This window comes from Miniopterus natalensis, chromosome 9 (assembly GCF_054644295.1).
Source record: "Miniopterus natalensis isolate mMinNat1 chromosome 9, mMinNat1.hap1, whole genome shotgun sequence".
Lineage (NCBI taxonomy): Eukaryota > Metazoa > Chordata > Mammalia > Chiroptera > Miniopteridae > Miniopterus > Miniopterus natalensis.
In genome coordinates this window covers 67,298,989-67,320,259 of record NC_142089.1, presented here as the reverse complement: position 1 = coordinate 67,320,259, position 21,271 = coordinate 67,298,989, and the positions used below count along the sequence as shown (strand labels likewise).

Sequence of the window (21,271 nt, the reverse complement as noted above, 5' to 3'; positions counted from 1 at the left end):
AGAACTCCTTAGAAAATGATTTGAAGGCATACTAAACAGTGTGTGTCTTAAGGGCTTACTTGTAGAGGGAAGAATCTTATGCTCCATGCTCAGAATTTCATGTTGCCTGCAAAACTGAGAGGTCAGGTGTAGCAGAGGACTGGAGTCACTTTCAGGAAAGTGGTATGGGTGAATATCTGTAATTCAAATAGATTCTACCTGTTTTAGACTCTGATTTTCTTGTGCAAGGTATTCAGCTATTCCAGAATTTTCCTCCTAAGCTGAGTGCAACATAAAGATAGTACATATTTTGAAGAATCTCAGGGACATAATTAAATGCATTAGCAAGTAACACACAGTCAATTGAAGCTATCCACATTAAATGCAGATGTATGCTCTAGGAAGGACAGTGATGTCCAGTAGAACTTTATGGGATGATGGAAACATATTCTGGGAGACGTGTGCTATTGAGTACTTGAAATGTGTCCAATACAACAGTAAGGAACTTGTTTTTTAGCTTTAAGTTGATTGTAAATAGCCACATGTGACTAGTGGCTACTCTAGCTGGTTAGTGCATCTTAGAATATGCCTTTTAGGGGTTTGGGGGGTATTCTGATTAACATAAAGGATTCAGAGATCCAAATTAGTTAGAATTCCTTTGGAAAACCTACTTATTAAATAATTCCCAAATGAGTTGTTGAGGTAGTAACATGCTGGAATTGCTGATACTGAATTGTCCCTCATTATGATTGTTTTTTTTATCACCCCCCTGCCTCCCTTCCCTCCACTAATGGTGGATCATCAATTCAGATATCTGCTGGAATCTTGGAGATAATCCTGATGTAGATCTTGGGTCTTTTTTGATTATGTTGAAACAACACACTGTCAGACGAAGAGCTGCAGGAGGGCTGAACGCTGTGTTGTGTGGCCCTCGCTGCTGTTCCCTGACTGCACCGTTTAACCATGAATGTGCGGATGTTATAGCCCATGCTGCTGCTGCCTTGACAACGGCGATGTCTGACATGCTCAGACGCAAAAGAGCTGACTTGGCAGCTGCCCAGCAGATTTTTATAAAGGCTCAGTTGGTGGCCGGAGATTCAGGCTGTCAGAGTTGTGTTATGCAATAAATCGTTTTCAGCAGAAGTTCTTAATCCAATTTCAGCTGTAGCCTATTTTTTTTTAAATAGACGGTAATCAAAGATAAGTACACATTATTTAGTGGGAGTTTGGAAGAAGTAACACTCTCCTTGCATAAGCATTTTCAGACCATTTGGGAAGCATGTCTGTCTGAGGAAATTTGCTGCTTGAAGTGCTTTTAATTTAGAATTGAGGCAAAGGAATGTCATTCATAAGTTCATAAATCATTGGCTTCCTGGCTACTTATCTAATTCCTAGGTGTGAGTGTTCCCCCAATTTCTCTTTGATGTTTGAGTATTGACAGTTGAACCATTTTATGGAATTTAGAAAAATGAATTAGCGTTGAGTTGACTTGAGAGATTTCCAATGGAGAAAATACTATTTTGTTAAAAGGGAAGAAACACTAGTTTTAGCCTAAGTCTAAGGCGAACCTCTCACATTTTCCTTCAGTATTCTCTCTTCCCCTTAGTTATTTATTTGACTCTGTGAATCCTTGTTTATGTTGAATCCATGTCACGAATCAACATCAACAAATTTTTAAATTTATTTTTTGATGCTTTCATTGTTCTGTCCTCAAACTGTTTGTGGAAGTAACTGACATTTCAGACAGCGGCACATTGTGTTATGTAGGATGATTTAACAATAGGTATGTGTGAACTTATTTTTAAAGTAAAAGACACTCATGCAGAGGTTCCCAGTCATTCTCCCTCAAAGGAGGGAAGGCTCGTCAGTTCTTTGTCTCCACCTCGCTGGTGGACCCAGTCTTTCAAATTTTGTTTTTTACCTGTCAGCTCTGTGCAGCTGTCATTAGTACCCACAGCCCTCCCCCCCATGATGTGGTATTTCATGTCAATCCAAATTAGAGTGTGGGGGGGTGCTCATTGGAATTGGGCGTTGCACTTTATTTTCTTTTTTAAAGTGGTGGAAAGTCACAGATCCCCCCACTCCCAGTTCCTTGGCAAGGTGGCTAGAAGGACATATGTGCACATTGGTATTGGTAACTCATCCAGAGGCTCCTGTAATTCAATCACGTTATTTGTCTTCGCACTTGTATACATTTTAATAAAGAGGTTGCATGTTAGGAGAAGGTAGGTCTTCCTGTTGTGAACCTGAACATTCTCTTCCTTCCATCCATGACACCCCCATATGCTTGTTGTTCTTACAAGAGACAGTGAATAACATTGGGTGCTGTGGCCCCTGCGTGGAAGCAGGAGTATTTTCTGTGGAATGTAATGCCACCTGTAACTGTGCCTTTCCCTGTGCTCCCCCACCCCTCTTTATAATAAGCAGGTTGATGTTTAAAACATTGGTGTGAAGTTCTGGATTTCAGTTTAAAACATGGGTGTGTATCATACTTCAATCCTGGTACATATGTCTTGGATTTTGCCTTTATTTGGTTATTTTATTAAAACTGATCTCTGGCCCTGGCCATGTGGCTTGGTTGGTTGGGCATCGTCCCGTGCACTGAAAGGTTGCCAGTTTGATTCCTGGTCAGGGCACATACCTGGGTTATGGGCTCCATCCCCAGTACAGGAGGCAGCCGATCGATGTTTGGCTCTCACATCGATGTTTCCCTCTCTCCTTCTCCCTTCCTCTCTCTCTAAAGATCAACTTAAAATATTTATTTATTAAAACTTTTTTTAAAAATTGATTTCAGAGAGAGGAAGGGAGAGGGAGAGAGATAGAAACATCAATGATGAGAGTCATTGATCTGCTGCCTCCTGCCCATCCTCTACTGGGGATGGAGCCCACAACCTGGGCATGTGCCCTGACTAGGAATCGAACCATGACCTCCTTGTTCATAGGTCGATGCTCAACCACTGAGCACATTGGCCAGGCAATAAAAAATCTTTAAAAGAAAAGATCTCTGTGATCCTGTAGACCTTTTTTTTAATGGATTCAGATCTGCTGGAAGAGACCTAGTACCACTGGTCGACCTGATTCCCAGTTTCCACCAGTTGTCCTGCATCATTAGTAACAGTGCCCTTGGGATGATAAATTACTTGGTCACTCAAACTGTGACACATGAGTCTTCTTATGCAGTGTGCTTACAAGTGATTAGAAATTAACTATCTTCCATTGGGTTCTATTTAATTTAAAAATAGTTGTAATTGTTGGAAATTAAAAAAAAATTGATCAGAAATGTGCTTTTTAAAAAAAAATGTATCTTTATTTGATTTCGGAGAGAGGAAGGGAGAGAGGGGGGAGAGAGAGAGAGAGAGAGAAACATCAATGATGAGTCATTGATCGGCTGCCTCCTGCACGCCCGGGACTGGGGATAGAGCCTACAACCTGGGCATGTGCCCTGACTGGGAATCGAACCACCATCTCCTGGGTCCTAGGTTGATGCTCAACTGCTGATCCACATCTGGCCAGGTGAAATGTGCTTCTTTCTAACCATGCCTTTTCACTGTTGTTTTCGCTTTCCTAAATCATTATAGCCTGAATTTGAAATGGTAATAAAAACCCACATATGGACAAAATGCATAAGGATGCTTTGAGTGATTTCCTTAGAATTGATATTTTATCACACAGGGTTGTTGGACAGGCCAGTGAAATAAGATCCTTCCCCTTTTTCCTCCCTATCCTCTCCCTTCTTTACCTAGTCTATAGCTAGAGCTGTTGCTCTTGAGTTACTTTGCTTTTCATATAACATTTACATTCACCCCTTGAAATTAGTAGTTTTAACTTTGCTTTCATTTAGAAGTCAATATAAGTTACACATAACAAATTTCTGAGTTTTGAAATTTGCTCCCTGACCTGGCACCTGCTGAACCAACTGTTTGACTATCCCATGGCTAGCACCAGCTCCTGTTTACATCTCCAGCTGCAGGACTTTTGGGCAGTACACTGAAACTCACCTCCAAAAATTAACTCGGAGTTTCATGATTACTTCCTTTCCTAACCACTTTAAACTAAAAGGGAGAGAGCAGTGGTGTGGCTCTTGTACTCAGGTCTGAGCAGAGAACCCTGAGTGTTCCTTCCTAGTTAGTGCTGGTCCCACTGCCTAGCAAGTAGTGAGCTCCCAGCAGATGTTTAAGATTAGCGCCTTGATCACTTTTTATATGCTTCCCTTAGTACTCTAAGGGCATCATCCTTTGCCCTGCATTTGTTTGGCAAGCTTGACTGACCTGGATGCCCCTGTTTTTCCTTGCATTTGAGTGCTATGAAGAGATTTTAAATATATATATTTATGTAAATATATATATTTGAAATATTGACTTCAGAGAGCGGAAGGGGGGGGAGAGAAAAACATCAACGATGAGCGAGTTATTGATCGGCTGCCTTCTGTACAAGCCCATAACTGGGGATCGAGCCTGCAACCCTGACATGTGCCCTGACCAGGAATCGAACCTCGATCTGGATCATAGGTCGATGCTCAACCGCTGAGCCGCGCCGTCTGGGCTGAAGAGATGTTAAAGGCCCATCTTGAAGAGCTGGCTCTCATTGGGGAGCAGCAGCCTGTGAAAGCTCTGCCTGGGCCTGTGGCTGAATGGGGAGCATGATTTTACTGTATCAGGGATCTCATCAGTCTTGAGACAGTAAATTAGAACTCTTGGTGCAGCTACAGTGTAGCGAATCTGTAATCCAGTGTTGAAAGTGAGCATCGTGGAGCATGCTCACTTTAAAGTGAGCAAATTTATTTGTTAGAATGCCTAATTTTAGGCTTTATTTAAACTAACATTGATTTGAATTTACGTCAGTGGAGGTTGGGGCAGATGAGAACTCAAGTACATTGAATACAGTGTAAGTTACCATGCTTATGCCCTTTAACCGCTTCCCTTCTCCATGAGCAGGTGTAAGTAGAAGACATGGTGACTTGCAACCATCTGATCCTGCACCTTCTTCCTGTCTTGTAAATAAACCTGGTTAAGGAGTACAGCTTGGTTTACAGTATCATGCACACAAGACTTTCTGTTACTGGCCTGTGTTGGTTTTGTGTTTTGTTTTGTTTTTCCCTTTAGCAGTGTGGAGAGCACCGCAGGAAATGAATTCTACAATTGGAAGCTGTGATTGTCCTTGGGTTGGAGCCTTCCTTTGGGTTTTGTTGCATTGTAAAGAAAAAGATTTACCCTAACCCCCAAGAAACAAATAAAATCACTATGGAGGATATAGTTAACTGCAAGCTTAATGATATCCTACTGTGTAATGCGGCTGCTAAAATTTATTCTAACTTTTGGGTTTGTGCATAGAAATAGAACTGATCTTATTGCATATATTGCCCTATTCTGGAATATTATTCACATGTCGAACGTGTGTTTAATTCTGGGTGTTGTGTTTTAAAGGGAAGTTGTCCCAACCTGAGCAATCTGAAGATAAGGGTTGGAGAGACCATGTCCCATACAGAATGATTCTAACAACTAACATTGTTTCTTTTTAATTAAAAAAATTGAAAAAATTAATTTATTTTCCAATTATAGTTGACATTCAGTATTATATTAGTTTCAAGTGTAGAACAGTGATTAGACATTTGTATGTCTTACAAAGTGACCACCCCAGTAGGTCTAGTACCCACCTGCAACCACACGTGGAACTTGCATTTCTTAGTGCCTTGCCTTTTTGTTTTCACCTATGGCATTTGATGACTTGTTTTAGCTCAGTGAAGAGAAGTCAAAGTGAAGATTTCTTAGGGTAAGGAGAAATGGCAATAGTAGACGAGTATTAGAAGTATTCATGTTGGGGTTTCACCTTATCTTTGCCTTTGCCTGTATTCTGATGGGAATTAGAAAGTGATAGGTAATAGGCATAGGATGGAGAAGAAGTGTGTACAGCAGAGCTTCTGAAACTTTCCTGTGCATGGGAATCACCTGGGGATCTTCTGATTAAGTAGATGGGGAATGGGTTCCAGAGGTCTGCATTTATAACAAGATTCTAAGTGGTTAAGGTTCCAGTGGTCTGTGGCCCACACTTGGAGTTGCAAGGATATGGAAGGTGGTTGTTGAAGGCTGTTTAATTTCTAACCTGTAGTGAGAGTTTTGGAGGATGGTTAGATGGTGCTGTCTGCTCCAGGAGTGTAGTGTCTTCATGTGCGTACTTCCTGTGCTCCTTTTTCTTACATGTCTTGTAGGTTGGAGTAGCTCGAGTTATGTTGTGCTGTTGTTGTTTTTTCTTTTAATAAAAAAGATTATGGCCCTGGCCAGTGTGGCTCAGTTGGTTGAGCGTTGTCCCTGTACCGAGTTCTCCGGTTTGGTTCCCAGTCAGGTCACTTGCCTGGGTTGTGGGCTTGATCCCCAGTAGGGGGTGTGCAGGAGGCAGCCGATTGATGCTCTCTCTTGTCAGTGTTTCTCTCCCTCTCTCTAAAATCAATAAAAAACATTTTTAAAAAAAGATTAAGACTATAAGCATTTAAGTTTAAATTCTGACTAGTTGCCACTTTTGATTAGAAATTCTCCAGTTATTTCAAAGTGGCAGATGTTTTGCAGAGGAAAAGAAAATCCTATCACTTTTAAAGGCCTTATTACTCAGTCTTCCATTAGTCAAATAAAATGGTTTTTAGCAGTCAGTAAGCAAAGTGAATCTAGATCTATGTGATTTTTTTTTTTCTTTCTTTTATTCCCTCCCCCACCTCCTGTCAGCAGAGCCAGATATTCTTATTTATGTCAGTGTTTGCAAAGCATTTGCTTTAGGCCCTGGCCCAGTAGCTCAGTTGGTTAGAGTGTCGTCCCGATACTCCAAAGGATGTAGCTTCGATTCCCAGCCAGGGAACATATAAGAATAAACCAATGAATGCACGAATAAGTGGAACAACAAATCGATGCTTCTCTCCTCTCTCCTCCCTGACACCCCCGCCCCTTGCTTTGAGGTTGGGGAAATGTAAGAGATTTTGGGGTGGGAATGAGAAAGGGGGTGCATTTTCTGGGAGCTTGAGTTGTCCATCCCCAATTTTTGATGGTCTGTTTGCCTAGAGTTCTTATTGAAACCCCAAATGGCAATAGCTGTTTTTAAGTCTTTAATGAAATTCATGAGAACGTGCCCTCACTCTGGGCAACTGAATTTGCATTATAATGAAGCTGCTGGACTCTGACATCAATGGCTACAACTCCTCCTATATGTTCCTTTATTAAGCTGACCAGTAAACCAGAATGGACAAGGTGCTTGGTTTGTGGGAGGATTCTGGAGAGCGCCAAAAAAGGATCTCCCTTCAGTACTGCCCTGCGAAATCCTGGTTGTTCCGCCTGAGGAAAGGGAGGGCCAGGTCTAGGAAGGTCAAAGGGGATCATCAGGATTGTTGAATACCGAGGCACCAGTGGGGCATCGAGTGATTTGAAAATAGCGATTTGGGAATGAATGGTTGAGTGTACCGGGGGGGGGGGGGGGGGGGGGGGTGGTGGGGTGGTGGGGGTGGGTGGTATAGTGAGAGAGTGCTGAGATACGGAGGAGGGGCCTGGAGAGAAGTGGTGAGGGAGTTAGGGAGAGGAAGATAGGTATTTTGTGAAGGAGTTTGTCCTCACTTAGCTGAAGCGAGGAGGTGAGAGAGTCATCAGCTTTGGGCCCCATAAGACCATGTGGGCTTTTAGATGAGTACTGTTGGGTTTTTTTGTAGGGAACTAGGTGGTTGAGAAAGGGGTGGTGCATCCTCTGTGTAGTAAGTTGACAAGTTTACTGCTGAGAACAGGGTGTAGCCTGGCCCTTTGGGGTTTGTCACCTTGAAACTGTATGGAGTGTTTTATGAGGGTAGCAGTGACTGCCAAGAAAATAGTGATTTCAGGTGCTTCACTTAAAACATCCTGGATGTTAGTAAGGTCAGCCACTGGCAGGCCAAGCATGGGTAAAGGTAGGTGGGCATAGTGATATTGAGCTAGTTTTTATTGTTTCCACAAGTATTTACTGAGCTCTTATGCTCTCAGGTATGTTTTTAGGGGCTGGGATAACGGTGGTGAACAGGATAAATGATTTCCTGACCCCATGCAGACATTGTTTAAATGGCTGATTAAATAAGACAGCTATTGAAAAAGGAAAAATAAAAAGGAAGCCCTGTAGTTAGAGGTCATATAAACTTGTAGAGTGTTTGTATTTCGAGTTGCCTGATCTTTAACGGTAGTTTTGATGTCTGGGCTGTTTTCTGAGCACTCGGTGCTTGGCTGTTCTGAACAGCAGTGAACGTTAGACTTGAAGCACCTTCTTCCTGGCCTTCCCTGACACCCAGCTCGGAGAGCGCTGTGCTGCCTCATGGTTGGGCACACACCTTTGAGTCTGCATCTGGCATTCCACCAGGAAGGGGACCTACCACCCTGGTTTCAAGCTGAGTGTCGGGTGATTCATCATGACTCTGCAGCTGCGAGAGGCACTTTAATTTTTAATTTCTGAATTATTGCCTACTTATCAAGCTTTGGAAACAGAACAGTTACCCATTAGGTTTGTGTCTTGCATCAGCATTAAGGGTGGAGACAAGTCTTGACTGGCACTCCAGATTATAAGAGAACACTTGTGTTTAAAAAGTTTGATTTTTAATGTTTAGAATTTGAAAACCTATAATCTGTGCCATGGATGTGCCTCTCCTATATTTAAAGTACTTTATAGGTGTAATGAAGCTGCTCCTGTGCCTGTAAGTGAACCTTAAATGTGTTTTCCTTTGCAGGAGTTTTCATCTCACATGGTTTATGTTTTAATTAGACATTAGTTGTAGGGTTATAATTCTCTCTTATGGAGGCCTGAAGTCAGAATGTAGGTACCAGCCTGAACAAGATGCAGAAAATCATCACAGGAATTTTACATTGAAAGCTATGTTGGGGTTTTAGAAACTGTGTATATGTAGGAAATAATGGTTTATAATCACATCACTGTTGTGGAGATGCAAATGATGAGAATGGGAACTTGGTAGTGATGAAAAGAATTTTGCTGCACAGCCTTTATTTCATAGACTATGGAGCTGAAAGGTGGATTTCAGCCCAATAAGCATTAACTCCTCCCACATTTAAGACTGTCATTCAGTTGCAAAGGATAGCCTAGGAAAGCTTTCATGCAAACTCAAGGAAGTTGCTAATAAGATTGAATTCAGCTATAATGCGATTTGTATGTGTTGTGTAGCTAAATCATCTGCCTTTTACTCAGGTTAGTATTTGGGCTGCCCAGATAGGTCTGGTCAGAGTGCTTCATTTTTCTGTTTTTTTACCATGTGATTGGAAGGTCTCTAGTGACTTATACCAAGTAGCACTTAAGAAATTGTGTGTGTTCCTCCTGTCAGGTTGAGGCAAGATTTGCTGCTACTTTTAGCCTTCATGTTTGAATCTCAGCTACCACCCTGGTTAGTAGATGTCTTGGCTCTCAGGAGAACAACCAGGAAGACAGGATGTGCCTTCTTCCTCTAGTGGTAACGGAAATCTCAGCTTGGCAGGTCTACAGGAGTGAAGGGTGTGCAGGGGAAGGTGGAAATCCTAGCTCCCTTCTTTCCCAGGGCTTCTCTTCCTCTTATTATAGAAGATGGGAGAATCACTCTCATTCTAGGAAATCCTGGAGGCTTAACAAGAGTGCAGCTTAACTTATTTAGGGCTTAGAGTTCCTATGTGGTTAACTTTCTAAGATGTAGTTTGTGTTTATGCAGAATTTAGGAATTTAAGAGCTGGAAAAGACCTCAGCTATCCCAGTCTCCTTATTGAGTCCCATGGAGGTTTTATGTCACCCGTTAGTGGCAGGGAGTAAAAACCAAGCTGTTGGACATCTAGCACCATTCTGAATCTGAGGTGTTTGGGTTCCTGTTTGAACAGAGGAAACATACATATCCAAAATCCTGTTTTTACCTAGGATATTAATGTTTTCCTTATTCTCTTGAGGCCCAAAATATCTGAGAAGCTCAAATACCTGCATCTCTAAATCGAATTCTTTTACAAAATGCTTAAGTCTTGAAGCAGGTGTGTGAATGTGAGGGCTTCTTAGATAAGCAAGCTGTGCATAGATAGCCACAGAAGAACCCAGGCATGTCCTTAGCCATATGAGTTTACCCATTAAACCTTAAAAACCTTGTTGGTTCCTTAGAACAGTTTTCTCAGTTCAGTCACTGGTCTCAGCCATCTCCATCCTCCAGACTTGGCTCTTGTCCTGTCTCAGTTTCCTGCTGGTGTGTCCCCCATCCCTGTTGTGTGGTGTGTGTCGTCATTCCCCCCCTCCCCCCCCCTTCTTCAACTCTAAGCTCTCCTACTGAAATGGTCTTTGGGCTGGCCGCTAGTTCTTTGACTCCCCTGCCCCAGCTTCTTCCATCCTGGCCTTTATTTTGTTCATTCCTCTTTCAAGAACTTGCATTGGATCAGATACAGCAGACATAAGGGAGCCACACTTTGAAATTAGACCTTCAAGACCTGTTATTAACCCGTGTGTACTTCTTTTTATCTCGCTTCCCCCTCCCTCCACCCAATCCATTGCCCTTTTCCACACTGGTGTCAGTATCACTCTGTGTGTGTGTATGTGTGTTTCCCTCCCCCCTCCCCCCCTCTCTTTCTCTCTCTCTCTCTCTCTCTCTCTCTCTCTCTCTCTCTCTCTCTCTCTCTGTTCATTTGTGACTTCCTTAAGAACCTATTGCTGATCCAAGTTCATTTCTTCTGACTGAATTGTAAATTTCCTGGAGGTAGCACCACCCCCAAGGACAACAACAAGAATTTGGAAACCAGTGAACTACGTATTTGCAAGGCAGGATACATTTTGGCATTGCTTCCTTTATAAAACCCCAGCACAGTGGCTCATTATTACACCCCAGGTTGTGAGTGTAATAACTGCTTTTTGTGAACTTTGCCAGGAATAGAAAATTTCTGTATTCTCCATTAATGAAGGTCTTTGGATGTGGGTAACTAAGGAAAGTGAGTTGTTTTTGTCTGTTTTTCAGTCCCTTGTACAGTCTGTGGGTTAACTTTTTGCTTGAGGTCTCTCCAGATGTTGGAAGGGCCAGGGCTGTCTGTTAGCCATATGCTATAATATTGATCTCCTGGACCATGTCTTGATCACACAATACTTGTTTGAAGTTTTTAAAAAATTTATTTTGACTCAATGTTTACCTGCTTTCTTTTAAGTAATTCCCCTTTCTTTCATTTCTGTTTCTCTAGGATGACAGTGATGGGATTCCATGGTCAGAAGAAAGGGTGGTACGTAAAGTCCTTTACTTGTCTCTGAAGGAGTTCAAGAATGCCCAGAAGAGGCAGCATGGTGAAGGCATTGCTGGGAGCCTGAAAACAGTGAACGGTGAGATGAATATTTGTTGGAATCTCTGGGCACGGCCTTGTTTCTGAATTGAATGTGTTTTTTGCAACTTGTGCTTTTAAGCTAGGTTCTTACCAGGTCATTTATTCTGGACACCCTGTTGAGTTTATAGATTCATTTTCATCTTTCTTCACCTACTGCTCAATATAATTGGCAAATAGTCCATTCGTTCCCTATACACTGGGCTCCAAATCTGATTTCTTGCTAGATGCTGGGTTGAATGTGGAGCCTGTTTTACAGGTTTTTCTGTGAATATCTGCTTCATACCCAAGTATGACAGCAGAAGGCTTTGATGATCTTGCTGCAGTGTGGAGCCGTTAGGTCTTACCTCCTGTCTGTAAAGGAAGTAGCCTAAATCTACAGTGTGCCCACTGCTCTCCCAGCTTTCTGACGCAGCAGCCTCCTAAGTACCTGCTTCCTTTTATGTTGATCAGGTTGGGCAGGTTGCTACCTGGCAGCGAGTATACAGTGGCATAGAATTTTTGTGGGTCCAGAAGTGTACTTCTTCCTGAATGGTTATTGAAAGGATCCTTGAAACCTGCAAGGAAACTTGCTCCTATCAGAATGTATTTTGATGTCTCTTTTTAATGGGGTTTAGTATGATTCAGATGAACTCATCTGACAAAAAACATTTCAGAACTAACGTTTGGTTTTTTAGGGGATGTGGCTGTGGTGGCATTCCACAGTCTGTCTGGTACTTGCTAATCTCTTAGAATTGTAGATAATGTGAGTCGACTATGTTCTGGTTTGTACTTGCTTGGAGCAGGGATATGAGGAAGAGGAGATGCTGTTCTTTCTTAGAATCTTTGCGCTGGTCTTGGGGTAACAGTTATATCACTTGTGGGTATTCGACGGCTTTCCAGGATATAGAGTGACGGGCTCACTTAGGGCTCCCAGTTTCTTTCCAGCCTGCTTAGTTGTAAGGTGAGTTGTCTGGAGGTCTCTTGTTGGAACAGGTGCTTTTAGTCAGGACCTGTTGCTGCCCTGTTTCCACAGAGCTGTGGCTGGATTTGGTGAGATGACCTCCCTGCCGGCCACCCATGTTCTTTCACTCTCTTCTAGCATTGTGTGGTGTGAAACAAGAACCCCTGAATTCTGAGCCAGCATGTAATGGGAAAGGCCCTTCTTAAATTTCTACATTTGCAGAAGTAAAATAAGTAGTGGAATCTGTTGCCACAAGTATACAGTTTGGGCCCCAGTGGATCTCTGACAGAGATCCCATATATTCCTTGGTTGTCTGTAATACAGTAAACTATATGCCCTGTGTCTATTTGGAGAACATTTGGTGTGATAGTTCTTGTCATTGCTTCACATTGAATACAGATGGTCCCCCAACTTAGGATGGTTTGAGTTAACGATTTTTCAACTTAACGATGGTGTGACAGTGATGTACATAATACATTACGTGAGATACTCAACACATTATTTTAAAATGGATTTTGTTACAACATTTTGCAAAACTGTAGGCTAAAAGTGTTCTGAGCATATTTAAGGTAAGCTATGTGAGGTTAGGTGTGTTAAATGCATTTTCAACTTAAACCTATTGTTAACTGAAAATACCTTATTTGTACGTAACCCAAATGAAAATAAGTCGAGGAGCAGTGTTTTGCTTAAGATTTTTGGGAGGGTAGTGGGGGAGAATATCATTGAATTCTGTAGTTAAAGTAGAACAGTAGCTGTTGTGGGTTTAGATCTTGGTGTTGTGGTAAGAAATGCTGTCATTCTGCTATTTACAAGTAGTAATGCTTTACTGCTCTGGGAATCTCTTAATTAAAAAGACAGCCTAATTGGGGAAAATCAGCTTTTAGGACATAGAAGTTAGCCAGGTGTCCAGGACTGAATAGACATGGAATTTGGGTGGAAGAACAAAAACTAAAGCAAGTCATTCAAGAAGCAATGAGCACTGCCAGCTAGTTGGCTAAATGTGGCTCTCATTTTTATTGGCGTAGTCCAGGGCTTGACAATGTGAAGGAAAGAATTCTAAGAAAAGTTGTCAAAGACATCTCTATTGGGATCATTGAAGGCTTTAAATAATTCTTGTACCAGCTTCATAAAGAAAAGGTAGTTTTGTCGTGTTAGTTTGCCTTTCACCCTGATAAAGACTGACTCTTTTTTTTAAACACTTCCCATTTTTGTTTGTGAAATTGCTGGGACTATGCCTTTTTCTGGTTCCTGTTGGTGTTTGTGCAGGCAGCACTCCAAGGCCACCTTTTTGTTATTCTGTATATTGCATTTCAATAGCAGTTCTAAGTAAACACTGTGTTTCAGAACTTAAGTGTGTTTTAAGAAGAATTTTCTTAAAGGCTGCTAACATGTTCAAGTGTGCTTTCCTGTTTGGGGGCTACTGGAAAGCACAGGAAAACAGAATCGTTACCATGGGAATAACTCCTGTAGGACCCAGAATCTCAGGAGTGCTCTCTAGGAGGGTGTGATCCAGAATGAGCTTGAAATAGCAGGGAGCATTCAAGACTTTTTTGGCTGAATGAGGTTGGGAGTAGGGATGATTGCAAGCAGTGTTTGCTCTGAATGTGTATGTGAGTGTATCACTTGAGCTTGAATGGATGCTTTATAATAGATCATCATTCATATACTGTGCAATAGAGTGACCCTGTCTTAAGCTGTACGTCACAGCATACAATCTCGGGGTTCTTCGTTGTGGGCAAGTGAAGGTAAGGTAGTGGAGGGAGAGTGGTTTTAACAGTCACACAAGGTATGTATGTATGTATGTATGTATGTATGTATGTATGTATGTATGTATGTTATTGTCAGTCCCCCAACCCCTTGAAGTTCTTTTTTAGAAATTGAAATAATTCCACTGGTCCTGTTTTAATTGTAACAGAAATTTGCCTGATGCTAAAGTTTTGAAACCATCCAGTACAGAGCCTTTCTGGGAGGTGGGGTATGAAACTGGACAGCACATGGGCCAGAGCATGTTCCTATTCCCCAGGTAATGTGAGGGGCGGCTTCTGTTCCTGTCCCCCCCCCCCCCCCCTTCTCATGCTTTATCACTTGGGGAACCTTGGGTAGTGACATACCTGTGAGTATGCTCACCTTGGTGTTTTCACCTGTAGGCTGAATAAACATCCTTCTGGGGCTTTATGTTGTGTGTGATAGTGGCTTTCCTAACTCTCACTCATTTATTATACAGAAGCAGCACTGGAGTTGCAGTTCCAGTTGTGTAACTTTGAATCCAGTACTTATTTTAGCACACATGCTGGATGAAAATTATATCTTTGCAACAGTAGTATTGAAAACAAGGTGTTTTATTTTTTCTCCTATTAACTTTTAAACAAAGATGTTTCTGGGTGATTGATCTTACCAGAGTTTCCGGGGAAAATTCAATTTCAAAATAATATTTGGCATTAACAATAGAATGGGCTTGGCATAATTTTGTATCTGATTTGAATTGACTGACATCACTTCCGCTAAGTTGTTGGCATGCTAGGATGCTGAACAAACAGCCCCTTGCGCTTCCCTCTTGTGTGAGGCTGGTTGGTGGTCTGGTATCTGTTAACAGTGTTCAAACAGTGGCAGCTTGTAGCTGAGCCGCTGAGCTCAGCTGCCCCATTTCTGCAGGTCTAGTGTAGTAGTAATAATGGGAACAGACACAAGATAGTAAAATCCATGTTTGCCATCAATCTTGCTTTTGTGGTTTTAAAGTGACAGGGACTGAAATTTTTTGTCCTTCTAGAGGCAGTGAATGTGAGTCTTGAATGGTCTCGTGGATTGTCTGTGTAGGAACTGAACCATCATTACAGCTTGTTGGTTATGGGCAGGCTTAGGAGACAGTGCTTAGATTTTTGCTGATTGTGAGCCTTCTGTTTACTTCCTGCTGTAGATACTCCACTTTTTCTGGCTCTAATAGGTTGACAAAAGCTTAGGAAAGGGCTGGCAAAAGCTGAGGCTGTGGCCACTCTTTGAGGACTCTTGGCCTACTGGGGCTGAAATTAGGGACATTTAAATAACATGCTATACAAATAATTAGTACATAATTACACAGTAAGAGAGGGGGCTATTAGCTGTATTTGAATTTCATTTGCTTCCTGTAAATGGCATCTGAGATCCAGCAAGCCCTCTGTCCAGCTAGAGTCTTGACTAGATGTAAGGGAAGCTGTGTCCTTTTCTTAGAGTCTTCCCGCGGGCACTGGTTGTGATAACTAACCTCTATTGAGTGCTTGCTATTTGACAGTTACTGTTCTAGCTGTTTATCCATATTTTACTTATTAATCTTCGGAATAAACCATTTTATAGGCAAGGAAATGATACACTCAAGTGGATTAGCAAGTTGCCTACACAACTAGGATGGGGCAGAGTCGGGATTTAAACCCTGGCTTTCTGTATTAGAGCCCCTCTGCTTTCAGCCACTGCCTAGATAAACAAATAACTTTGGAACCCTGCTTGAAGATTCCTGATGTTTATGGGTTGAAACATGGGCCCAAGTCCTGCAAATTCATTATTCACAGCATAAAATAAAAATGACTTTTGAGTCAAAATGGTAAAATCAGGGCACCTTGCCTGATGAATAGAAATTTATTTATGGAGTCATGTTTGAAATGAATGTCATGGTTGTATGGTTGCCTTCTCTCAGCCTGAAGCTTCAGTTTCTAAAGGTGGTTCCTACTTTGACAGGAAGGACACCTCCTGCCTCCTACCCTCCAGAATTTGCTTGTCCCCTGCTCTGCCCACATTGAACTGCTGGTGTATAAGTGAGGTGCTAGTGCCCTCTGTAAGCTCTAAGGAGCTTCAGGGCGGGTGCTGCAGGGTGGGCTTTAAGTTTTCTCTAACACTCCAGTCTCAGACTTTTCTTACCTATGTCTCTGACCTGGGTATGACGTATGCCATGTGAAAGAAAGCTGGGTGGAATTAGGATAAATACTCGTCGTTGAAAATAAATTTATTCTTTGTTAAAAGCAAAGCAAAGCTATATCTATCCAGGAAAATGGTAGATTTGAGAAAATTTAACTTCGTTCTTTGTGCTTTCTTGCAGTAGTCAGTTTATGGCCTAAGTAATGCAGGTTGATAGAGCTTCCATTTGGTCAATACCTGAGAGAGTTTTTGGATGTGGGAGGTATTCCCAGTTGCTTATTTTGGAGGAGTCAGATTACCTTATTTAATCCCATCTAAAATGTCATTGAATGATACACCATGATTTTATGTTTCAGTAAGAAAGAAAAAGAATGCTTCCAGTTATAAGTGTAAGCCATCATAATTTGTGAGATGTTTTCTAATTTTAGATATGCATGTTCCAACATGAGAAGAATATATATGTCCTGGAATCAGGGAAGCAGAACAAAATACAGTAGGAGAAATACTTTAAAAATCAGAAGTGTGTGACTGTTTGGTCTAGTGCGAGAAGGCTAGTGGGAGGCAGATGATGTAAATGGCTCAGTGTGGTGGTTTTAGGAAAAGCTTCATGAAAGAAGTTGCATTCTGTGAGCCTTGAAAGCTGAGGGGCTTTCTGCAAGGGCAAGGGGTTGGGATGGGGGGGTGGGGGCAGAGGTGAGGAACTGCAAATAGATATTGGACAGGTTTCTGTGGCTGGTCTGCTTTACTGCTCTGGCACTGAGGGGAGCGGCAAGCCTAACTGCAGCCCCTTTGGCCCCAGAATTATGGATTGCTGGAGCAGGAAGGGACTTTTAAAGGTATATAGGTCAGACTCCTTATTTTTCAGATGAGGAATTTTGAGCCTGGATGATGAGCTTAACTGGAAGGAATGGATCATGCTGAAGTCTGATTGGAACCAGAAATCCAATTTAAATGGTGGTGAGGCGCCAGGCTTCCCAGTAGGCATGGCTGCATGCAAGGATTTCATGGAGAGTTAAGAATGGGGTGCTGGTGGAGGTTAATGTATTCTTATGTTCCTCTTTCCCGTCACTTGTGCTTGAGATCTCCTACACCCCCAGTTCTCTGTGCCTGCCTCTGGATTCTGTAAGCTCTGTGCTGTTTCCCTGGTTACATCCTCCTCAGATTGTGGGCCCCTTTAGTGAGAGGGCCGTGCAACACAGGTAGTGTCACCTAGGAGAGAGAGGATGGCTAGGACAGATGGGCGGCATGTGTGATGTGTGAGCTTGAGATCGTCCTGCATGGTGTCCCTGCTTGTCACAGTTCTTAAAGAAACCCGGCTTTGAGAGTTGTGGACAACAAGAGGATGGAAATCTACTGTGGTATGGAATGTTTCCTTTTTTTTTTTTTTTAAATTTCAATTGATTTTTAGAGAGAGAGAGGATGGGGGAAAGTGAAACATCGATCAGCTGCCTCCCTCATTGGGGATTGATCCCCCTACCCAGAATGAATCAGCAACCTTGCGGTGCACGGGATGACACCCATCCGATTGAGCTACACTGGCCCTCAGGGCTGGAATATTTCTTAAAGCTGTTCCACCTATAAGGTCTTTCTATCTCTAGTCACATTCTCCCTTTGTGCACCAAGTCCCCCTCTCTCATCTCTACAAGAACATCACTCTGGAAATTATTCTTTTTTCATCATTATTTACTTCTTTATGAGATCATGCCCATTAGTAACATGTTGTAATTTCTCCCATCATAAAATAAACCCTCCACTGATCTTGTGTCTCCCTCCTGCTATTAATTTCTCTCTATAGCAGAATTCTGAAAGGAAATGTCTAAACAGTCTGTTTTCATCTACTATTTATATTCATGTAAATACCTTCTCCCCAGTCATATTCTTTGAACCCCCAAGAGTCAGGCCAGTTACCCAGGTTAATAATGACCTTGGTTGCCAAACCCAGTTTTTAGTCAGTGTGGCTTTAATTGTCCATTTGGCAGCATTGGATATGTTTGAACCTCTTTTGAACTTAACCTACCTGCCTTCTTCACTTTGATTTCTTGATAGGCCTCATGAACTTGAGATGTGCCAAAGCTAACTATATCCACTCTCATTTATCTGCCTGGCCCAGCTTCCATTCTCCATAAGTGCCAGTTCCATTCTTCAGGCTGCTTTGGCTAATACCTTGGAGCTATCTGTTACTGCTATTTCTTCCATGGTTTGTCTGCCATCTTTTAGCAAAACCTGTTTATTCTAAACTCACAACATCTTCTGTATCTGAATTTGCCCCACTGCCATTAGTCCACAACCTCTAGCTTGGACTGGGACTCCTAATGCTCTCTTACCTTCTGCCTTTTTAACTGTAGCCAGCACAGTCCTTTATAAATGCAGGGTCTTCCCATCTCTCAGATGAAAGATGTGGGCCCCAGTATGTCTCTGATCGTATCTACCTCCCTCACCTCCATCCCGCCTAGTCTGATCTTCCTGCTGTTCCAAACACACCGAGCATACTCTTGCCCCAGAATTTTTATGCTTGCTGATCTAGCAGAGCTCTCTCCCTTTAGTTACCTGTGTGACTTGATCCCTCTCTGTATTTCAGGTTCCTCTTCAAATGTGCCCTTACCCGAGAGTCCTTCCTTAAGCACCTTATTAAAAATTGTGCCTTTGGCCCTGGCCAGTGTGCCTCAGTTGGTTGAGCTTCATCCCATGCACTAAGAGGTTGCTGGTTTGATTCCCGGTCAGGGCACATGCCCTAGATTTCGGGCTCCAGTGGGGGGCGTGCAGGAGGCAGCTGATCAGTGGATTCTCTCTCATCGATGTCCTGTCCCCCCCAATCATTAAAAACATTAAAAAAAATTGTGCCTTTGTTACTTGCTCCTTACCTTGTACTATTTTTCTGCATAGAATTCCTCACTGCTTAACATTGTGTTATTGTTGTTTGTTATAAGCTCTCTTTCCACAGTCTATTTTAAGTCCCGTGAGAGAAAAGCTTCATCCTTTTGGACTGCTGCTGAATGCACAACTCCTGGGTGCTCTGTGGAGCACGTGTTGTGTGAGCCAGTGTGCACACCAGCCATGCTGTGGGTGGATGTTGCACCTCTGACTCCAGATTTCATTTGGGAAATGCACACACCTTGAACTCTAGGCCCCCCAGATCATAGCCCTTGCTATTTGCCTATCACCAAAGTGCATATTCATTCATAATTGTGATATAAGTCTCATCACAGAGATTCTTTGACTTGGGTCATCCGGTACCCTTTCTTTCTGAACCACATTTGTTGAAAGTCCATTTACGTACAAGATACATTGCTTTGTATTTTAAGTTAAAATTGGACTTTGAAGAAAAAATGAGTACCACTTTTAATTTTCACAACATTATGATAATTATACTATTGCTATAATAATTTTATGGTTTTAATGGGTCTCAGTGTTAAGCAATTTGTACAAGGCTACAGAACTAAGAAGTGGTCAAATAGGACTTGAACCCAGGACTCCTGGCTCCAGATCTTGCCTTTTTTTTTTTTTTTCTTTCTTTTTAATTGAAGAGAACTTTACACTTGGTGAAATTACCTATTTTAAGTGTACAATTCAGTGAGTTTACAAATGCACATATACCCTCTGACCAAAGCTCCAGCATAGATGAAAAACTTTTCCATGACCCCAGAGAAGTTCCCTCCTGCCCCTTCCAGTTCATTTGACTTTAAATTTTGTGCTTATTGTGGGGCTTGTCAACATGAGTATCTCAGTTTTTAGAAGCTTTTATGGTGATACATGGGACTGTGGTGTTTTCCCAGAATGTACCAGATACCTGAGAGTGTCTGCTGAGACTTGAAAGTGCCTCAGAGACCTAGGCACTTTCTTATGTCCAGTAAGCAGCTCTTGGAGGCCCCAGCTTAGGAAGGCATCAGCCAGTGCTTGAGTAAGAACCTTGCAGTTGGACATGCTCGTGAATGGCATTCATCATCTCATGGTGACATTTGTGGAGTCATATGCTCTCTCTTAAATTGGCATCACGGTTTTGGTTCTGAGCTATTGTGCAAGTTCAGACTACAGATGGGCTTTTGAACAGTTGTAGTTTGCAGCCTCTTCAGTTTGACCTTTATCTTGTGGCACTTTTTTCTTCTGCAGCAATGTGCTTAGTCTGTGAGTATTAAGAAATCGCAGCCTTGATGTATAATTTAAGAAATTTTGGTCCTGGCCAGGCAGCTCAGTTGGTTAGAGCATCATCCCCATATGCCAAGGTTGCAGGTTTGATCCCTGGTCAGGGTACGTACAAGAAGCAGCCAATGAATGCGTAAATAAGTGGTATAACAAATTGGTTTCTCTCTCTCAAAAAAATAAAAAATAAAAATAAATAAAAAGAAATTCTGGAAATGAGGTCTTAGATGTAGCTTTCCCCTAAAGACAAAGCTGAAGAGGCATCAAAAATCATGTCCCTTTTCTGCTAACAGTGTGCTTTCAGTTAGATTGATTCTTGTGAGGAGCCCATGATCTGTCTGATGGCCTTGATGCAGAAACGTGGCAACAGCATGGTCAGTCGCTGATTTCTGTTCATTTTCTTGTGGCTCTGGTTAATCAGCCTGTGCTGCCATAAGATGGGCAGCTTAAGCAACAGAAATTTGTTTCTAGTCATTCTGGAGGCTGGAAGTCCAAGATCCAGGGTGCCAGCCAATTCAGTTTGTGGTGAAGGATTGCTTCCTGGCTGTGTCTCACATGGCTGAGAGAGGGTGTGCACTGGTGTCTTTTCTTATGAGAACACCAGCCCTACTGGATTAGAGCCCTGCCCTTATGACCTTATTTAACCTTCGTCACCCCCTCATATGTTCTTTCTTCAAACACAGTCAAACTGGGTATTAAGGCTTCAAATAGGAATTTGGGGGGTGGGGAACACATTCAGTCCATAATGATCTAGTATTCCGTAGAGCTTCGAGGTGGTGATGATTTAATTTTAGTTAATTTCTGTGTTAATCTGCAGTGTGGTTCCTTTTGTGCTTAAGTGATATTAGAACAATTACTGGTACATCAGGAACCCTAAGAGCTGTTTGACCTTAGAGAACTTATTGTTCCTCCCAACTGGATGGAATTAAACTTGGACTTATTTATTGAGTGCCTGTTTTTGTGAGACTGCTTGGGATAACCTCAATACCTTACGTCAGTGAGAATTGAAACATGATTCATGTGCAAA

At 42.2% G+C, this 21,271-nt stretch overlaps 1 protein-coding gene across 1 annotated transcript in view; it reads left to right on the top strand.

Annotated features, from left to right (window-relative positions):
• The window catches only part of JARID2 (jumonji and AT-rich interaction domain containing 2), a 242,501-nt gene that overhangs the window by 102,714 nt on the left and 118,516 nt on the right, over positions 1-21,271 (top strand). Inside the window, exon 2 of the mRNA XM_016205347.2 lies at positions 11,148-11,283. Within this exon, the coding sequence (XP_016060833.2) occupies positions 11,148-11,283 (136 nt within the window). The remainder of the gene's footprint in view (positions 1-11,147; positions 11,284-21,271) is intronic.